The following is a 7,719-nucleotide window of genomic DNA, read 5'->3' as shown; positions in this document are numbered from 1 at the left end:
TTTAAAAAAAGAGCTTATGCAAATGGGTATGAAACAATTATAAACACTAGTGGATAAAAGAGACCAAAACATGAACTGGCCACCTCTAATTAAAGAACACAGCAGCAAAGCTAAGTAGCAAAATACCCAGGCTTTGAGAGCAAATGAGCTGGGTTAAAATCGCAGCCACACTAACTACCAGCCACTGTGATGACCAGTCCAACCTTCTGGAGATGACTTTAAAATACACACACCCTTTCATGGGCAATTTGCTTTCTAACAATCTATCTTAAGATATTCACTCTATGGAAAAAGCATTAGGCAAGAACCTGCACATTATTTATGAAAGCAAATAACTCTGTTCAAACAAAATGTCAAATTACTAGAGAATAATCAACTAAACTAATGTCAGCCCACTCACTGGAATATAGAGAGCCATGAAAATATTTCCTCAGGTGACTTCCTAATATGAAATGTTTCTCATAATATTAAGAGAAAATTATGACATAAAGTTGTACACAATATGATTACAATTATGCTTTTTAAATGTATACACATAGGAAAAAGATAAAAGGAATATGTTGACATGTTAAAGTGACAGAACCATGAGAGATACATTTTTCCACTGTTCTACGTTTTCAAAATATTTTAAACAAGAAATATTGCTTTTATAATAAATGTAAAAAAGATTCAGTGTCATATGCCAGCAGCTAAAAATCAAATGGGAATTTTTACTAGACAGATTAGGGTCATAAATAATGACAGGAAAAATTCAGAAGCTACTAGTGGGCCAGGTAAGGTGACCCACACCTGTAATCCCAGTGCTTTGGGAGGCTGATGTGAGGGAGTCACTTGAGGCTAGGAGTTTGAGACCAGCCTGGACAACGTAGCAAGATCCTATCCCTGTAAAAATGTTTTAATTAGCTGGGCATGGCAGCACCTGCCTGTAGTCCCAGCTGTTTGAGAGGCTGAGGTAGGAGGATCTCTTTAGCCCATGAGTTTGAGGCTACAGAGGGCCATGATCACATCACTGCACTCCAGCCTGGGCAACGGCGCAAAACCCTGTCTCTAAAAAATGAGAGAGAAGCTACCAATGGAGAAAATACAATGTGCAAATAAAAAAGTACAAATATCTCAAAACACTGCCCTTCTTTCATTACTAAAATACAAGTGAGTCACTTGCCCTTTTAAATACTCTATCGATGTTGTCAAACTTTTTTGCCTCTTCCGGGAGTTGTGATCTTATATCTCCACCAATAAAAATACTTTCAAGATACATCCATTTTCTCTGAACCAACATCCAAATCTGTAAAAGTACAAAAGGTCAGTGTCAGCAGGGGTTATCAGATACCTCCAGGAGTGGATGGCAAAGCCCCACCCTGACACGGGACAGACCCAAATCAACCCCGGTGGAAGGACCTTCCAGGCAAGGTGACAGAGTGAGCATGTGCATGCCCAGCTCCCCTCCACTCCAATGAAGGTGAATGCCGAGGAAAGCATAACTAAGGCCACACTCTAAAGCAAAAGAAAGCTCTCCATGCAGCCCAGCACAGGTAGGAAAATGTCTAGTTATGAGAAGGCGGTGAAGCCTGTGACCCACAACAACTAAGGACAGGCCATGCCAAAGCCATGCAAAAAGTGAGCCAAGTACCAAGTGCCCAGCAAGTCCTCTCCTAGGTATTGACTCAAAAGAATTGAAAACAGGGACTCAAGTAGTTGTACATGAATGCTGACAGCAGCACTGTTCACAATAGTCAAAAGGTGAAAACAACCCAAATGTCTATCAGCCAATGAACAGAAAAACAACATGTGATCAATCCACATGATTTAATATTATTGGGCCATAAAAAGGATGGAAGCACTGACACATGCTAAAACGGATGAACCTGGAAAACATCATGCTAACTGACAAAAGTCAGACATAAAGAATCATATATCGTGTCATTCCACTTATATGAAATACCCAAAATAGGTAAATCCATTGACACAGAAAACAGACTGGAGGTTGCCAGATGCTGGGGTGAGGAGATGGGTAGGGAGCGACTGCTTAAGGGGTACTGGCTTTTCTTTTGGTTTGACGAAAATCTGGAACTAGAGGTGGTGGCTGCACAACACTGTGAATGTACTAAATGTCACTGAATTGTGCACTTTACAATAGCTAGTTTTATGTTATGTAAATTTCACCTCAATAAAAAAAATTTTTTGACTGAACATGGTGGCTCATGCCTGTAATTCCAACACTTTGGGAGCCCAAGGTGGGCAGGTCACTTGAGGTCAGGATTTCAAGACCAGCCTCGCCAACATGGTGAAACCTCATCTCTACTAAAAATACAAAAATTAGCCAGGCATAGTGGCACGTGCCTGTAATCCCAACTAGGCAGGAGAATCACTTAAACTCGGCTGGCAGAGGTTGCAGTGAGCTGAGATGGCACCACTGCACTCCAACCTGGGCAACAGAGCAAGACTGCATCTTAAAAAAAATTGTTTTTAACTCACAAATTAAAAAACAGTGCTATATCCCACATAAGAGCTTCCACTAACACAAAGTCATAGACAAAACAAACAAATGAACAAAAAAGCAAGGCAAGGAAGCCCAGGCATGATGGAGGCCTGATCACATACTTGGCCGGTGAACCAGACCTGGCTTCATCCCACCCAAAGCTTGGATTATGGCCAAAAACAAGGTGCTTGCCTGTGGTCTGGGAGGAAAAAAAAGGCAGCTGCACAAAAATGGTGCAGTGAGCCTGGGTTGCTCACAGAGGTCTGGACAAGTGTTGCCCAAAAGGAAGAAAGCCCCAAATCACCTACTATAAGACCTTGCTACTTCCCAGTGTGACAGGCCCCAGGTTAAAGAGGCTGCAAAAACAGATGACAAAGTGAAGCAAACACAAGAAAAAAAAATACATGTGAGATGAGCTAGAAAAAAAAATCAAAATCACACAGAGGAAAACCCACCACCATAAGAGAGAGTCAACAGGCATTTAAAAAAATAGTGTAGAGAAATCTGAAAAGGAACGTAAAATAAATGTTTCTAATTTTCAGCGTCATCAAGGAGGCAAAAGCATCCTTGCAACAAGAACAAGACAGTATCAAAGAAAAACAGATATATACAAAAAAGAAGCAATTAGGAATCTTGGAAATGAAAATCATTCACTAAAATAAAAACTTAGATCAATTCCTTTGATCATGCGCTCTTGCCCTCAAAATAAATCAAGACAAAAGGCATGAAAGAGGATCATTTGTTTCTAAGCACAAAATATCCTCATATAAAAGTTCTAAGCACAAAATATCCTCCTATAAAAGCCACTGCTATGCACTGGCTCTAATCCATCTTTTGTTCATCTTTTCTCTCACCTCAATGACTTCTCCTATTAGAGAAAGCGTTTTTTCCCATTTGTGAACAGTTTGCAGGAAAGGCCCCACAAATCTGCTTCCTGAGATGCTCTGCAGGTTGAAAGTGTTGTCATCAAGAGACTGAATAATTTCGTCAACAGAACCCAGGATGTAGCCTCGCTCCTGTGTGCCTTTGTAATACTTGACTACAGTGAATTTCATATTTTCCCACGTGTCTAGGATTTCCTTCACAGCCTGTTCAGGAATAGAAAAAGAATGATTCAGGTACACGAACTGAAAAGACCAAGCCCCAACCCAAAAACACCTGCCTTAGCTTGCTTTTGGCCAACAACGCAATTGGAGTCCTGGGTCTGTTTCCTGAAAAGTTGGGATTCTGTCATGGTAATAATAGTCACTTATCAAGCATTTGCTATGTGGCAGGTAAGCATGTCACATACATGATCTCATTCAGTCTTCAAAGCAAATACCTCAAATTATATTGGGATTATTATCACCCACATTTTACAGAGATGGCAACTGGGACTCAGACATGAGGCTTAGCTACTGAGCCCCAGAAACAGGATCTAAACTCCACAGTCTGCCCCCGAAGCCTGCACAGTTATGAGATCCTGCCCCTGTGCTTACTCTACTGTCACAAAAAACAAATTACAAAATGATATGTCTCTTATGATTCCATATTCAAAACAATCTGTATCGAGGCAGGGGGTGGTGGCTCATGCCTGTAATCCTAACACTTTAGGAAGTCAAGGTGAGCAGATTGCTTGAGCCCAGGAGTTCATGACCAGCCTTGGCAACATAGGGAGACCGTCTCAAAAAAAAATCTGTATTGATACATACGTATATGTATACATATGTACGTGTATACATTATATGTATCTTATGTGTATGTTTGGTATATTGTGTACACTGTGTGAATATGTATACATGTGTGTATATTGTGTGTACATGTGTATATTAGGTACATTATACATTGTGTGTATATGTATATGTGTGTACATTATATGTACGTGTGCATATTAGGTACACTGTGTGTACATTGTGTGTACAAGAGTACATAGTGTACATTATGTGTACATGTATATATTAGGTACACTGTGTGTACATTATGTGCATACATACACATGTATATACATTATGTGTATATGTTAGGTATGCTGTGTGCACACTGTATGTATATTTTGTGTGTTTCCATGCATATGTATCTATATGTATATACATGTGCATATATACATGTGTGGTATACTATGTACAGTCATGCACTGCATTAAGGACGTTTCAGCCAGTGATGAATCTCATCTACAATGGTGGTCCCATAGGATTATTAGACCATATTTTGGCTGTACCTTTTATATGTTTAGATACACATGTACTACTAGGTTACAATGGCTGACAGTACTCAATATAGTCACTTGCTGTATAGGCTTGCAGTCTAGAGCAATAGGCTCTACCCAACAGCCTAGGTGTGCAGTAGTCATCCCAGCTAGGTTTGTTTGCACAAACACGAATCAACTCAGGAGACATTTCTCAGAATGTGTCCCCGCCATTAGGTGACACACAACTGTATACATGTATGTGCATGTATGTGTAGGGGTATGTGTATGTGTGTACCTGTGTATGTGTATGTTTGTGCACACAAATGCATGGGCATATATGCACATATATGAGTAGTATGTGTGTATGCATATGTATACGTGTGTGTATGCATTTTTAAGTAGGGAAAGAAATACCCTAAAAAGTTAATAATTATTTTCAGGTGGTGGGATTATGAATTTTTTTCAATTTTCTACCATCAACATCCATTACTTCTATTTAAAAATCAATGGCAAAATAAATAAATAAATAAATAAGAAAAATTTTTTTAAACAATGGAAAATGAAACTACAATTGGGAACAATAAAAAATTTAATTAAAACAAAAATTATATTTCTACAATAAATAATTCTTTATTACTGAAGTACAGCAGGTACTAGAGCAAATATGTTTTCTCTTTTTTGTTTGTTTTTCTTCGAGACAGAAAATGTCTCACCCTGTCACCCAGGCTGGAGTGCCATGGTGCGATCACAGGTCACTGCAGCCTCCACTTTCCAGGTTCAAGTGATCCTCCCACCTCAGCCTCCCAAGAAGTTGGGACTAAAGGCATGCCACCACGCCCAGCTAATTTGTTTTTTTTAGTAGAGATGAGGTCTCCCTGTTTTCTTTTTGAATTAAAAAAAGACTCTGTTTTCTCCAGCCTGTTTTTAACTGAAGTCTTACCTTCTCAATGGCAACCTCCTTGATTGCTGCTGTGACAATCTCATTGAGAACATCCGTGTGTTTGTGCAGTTCCATAGCAAACATATTTTCTAGGGTGAACGTTTCGGTCATTTCAAAAAAGACAGACGTTTTTTCCATAAGTTCTTTCCAATGCCTGAAAGCACATCAGCATTCAAATCTTTATGCTTACTGAGTTTAGTGAGGAGTTTGATTATTCCCATTTAAATCACAGGACAAATCTCACTTTGTAAACTTCTTATAATGAAATTCTGAAACATGGGGACATCACTGGAAATATATTCCCAAAGTTCTCCAAAATCCCAGTGGCCTCCAGAGTTAAACCTGAAAACAATGTATCGCAAAATACTATATACACTAGTCTTGACGGCCATGTCATAAACTGTACAACTTTTAATTATTGGGAACTGCTTCCGTCATAGTCTCTCGACCAATGACCTCAATCTCTGTTGAATCACTCAGTCCTTTTGGAGCCTCGTGTAAATTATGAGTGCTCATGCATTTGATAAATATGTCAGTGCTGACTCCATGCCAGGCAGTGGACTGGGGTACAGAGTTACCAAGGGCAACGCCCCTAGCTTCAGGGAACCTGCCATTTACTTGGGGAGACATACAACAAACAATAAACAAATACATAAATTAAATAATGACATAGGATTTTGAGTACTATGAGAAAACCACAGTGTGCCAGAGGAGGGACAAAGGGGCCCATTCAGATGGGACAATCGGGGCAGACTCCTGTGCACACAGACACAACGGAGGCAGCTCTGCTCTTCACCTGACTGGCCTACCTTTAAGGTTTACATCTGGCCTGTGAATTTGGCCATGTTTTGGTTCTGTGTATATGGAATGGGTGTGAGTAAGGGAGCTAAGCATGATGCTAGACAGTAAAACGCCATGGACCCAGCACGTGAGCAGCAAGTGTCGAATCACTGAGTGTTGTTGTAAACACACACACACACACACACACACACACACACACACACGGCCATGGAAATGGTCAGAAAGGAGGCCCTACTGGTTCATCAGTCTCTGAACCCCCTGGCCTAGCACAGCACTGACAGGAAGGAGCGTGTCAGAACTGAAACTGAGGGGTAAGTGTCATCAGTGCCTGCTCTGTGGCTTATGGTCACTTGCTTTTTATTTTTTTTTCCCCTTTGCCCATGAAGCTGAAGTCCTCACCACTGAATGCTGAAACTTAACCTTCACCAGCTACTATGGATAACATTCACAGGTCACTATGGCGATGATCACTTTGGTTGTTTTTCAGGAAGTTGAGCCAACTCCTCTGTCCAGTTCCAACTGGTTGAGACCACTGACCTTTCAACTGGGCCTGTGCAAGTGTCCCAGAGGTGGCCTTTTGATGTTGGAAGGCCAAAAACTCCACCCTCAGGCCACGCTGACACCCCCATTTTCTGTGCCTATGTCCTGTGAAAGCTGTGAACTCCAACTACACTTGTTCAGAATGAACCTGTTACTTCCTTTTTCCCACCATCAACCACCTTCCCCCTCGACTTCAACCACCCCACTCCCCTAACCCCTAAACATCCCTAAGCCTTATCTTCAGGGAGGCAGATGTGAGGGCTGCTCGCCTGCCTCCTTGCTTGGCGGCCTTGCGAATAAATCTTTCTGTTTTGCAAAACCCATGTCACGGCGATTGATGGACTGCATGTGGGCAGAGCGGACCTGGGGCCAGCCTGTGACATAACCCTGGTGGTGGGTTAGAGGGTCCACACTCAACACGACATAGCCCTGAGTCACTGGGAGAGAGTGATTCCCTCTCCAGTTCCCACCCAGTCCTTTCAATTATAGTAAATTACATCGAAGGGAAAGTCTCCTCTTTGTGCTTCTGTGTGACAGAGCAGGAGCCCCCTCATCTTGGACAAACACTGTCACTTTAAGGTCCAGCTCCCCTTTCTAGCCCATGCATTTCAAGGAAATCATTTCTCTTCTAACTACAGGCTGCCAGAAAGAGCAGACAGGAACACACAGACAAAACAGCTCGGACACAGAGGGAGGAGAGAAGGAAGTCTCTTGGGTAACTGCCAAACTTCACCCTCATACAATGGGCCCCAGTAAAACAGTGGGCCTTAATAAGCACATTCCTTTCCCTTC

The 7,719-nt window shown here is 41.4% G+C and overlaps 1 protein-coding gene across 1 annotated transcript in view; it reads right to left on the bottom strand.

Annotated features, from left to right (window-relative positions):
- DNAH10 (dynein, axonemal, heavy chain 10) overlaps window positions 1-7,719 on the bottom strand; it is a 222,062-nt gene that overhangs the window by 137,792 nt on the left and 76,551 nt on the right. The window contains exons 25-27 of the mRNA XM_011988890.1: window positions 5,587-5,740; window positions 3,334-3,567; window positions 1,163-1,285 (exon numbers count right to left, since the gene is read on the bottom strand). Coding sequence (XP_011844280.1) covers window positions 1,163-1,285; window positions 3,334-3,567; window positions 5,587-5,740 — 511 coding nt within the window. The remainder of the gene's footprint in view (window positions 1-1,162; window positions 1,286-3,333; window positions 3,568-5,586; window positions 5,741-7,719) is intronic.

This window comes from Mandrillus leucophaeus, unplaced genomic scaffold, assembly GCF_000951045.1.
Source record: "Mandrillus leucophaeus isolate KB7577 unplaced genomic scaffold, Mleu.le_1.0 Scaffold34, whole genome shotgun sequence".
NCBI classification, from domain to species: domain Eukaryota; kingdom Metazoa; phylum Chordata; class Mammalia; order Primates; family Cercopithecidae; genus Mandrillus; species Mandrillus leucophaeus.
The sequence above is the reverse complement of the archived record's forward strand: the minus strand, read 5'-3'. Positions and strand labels throughout refer to the sequence as shown.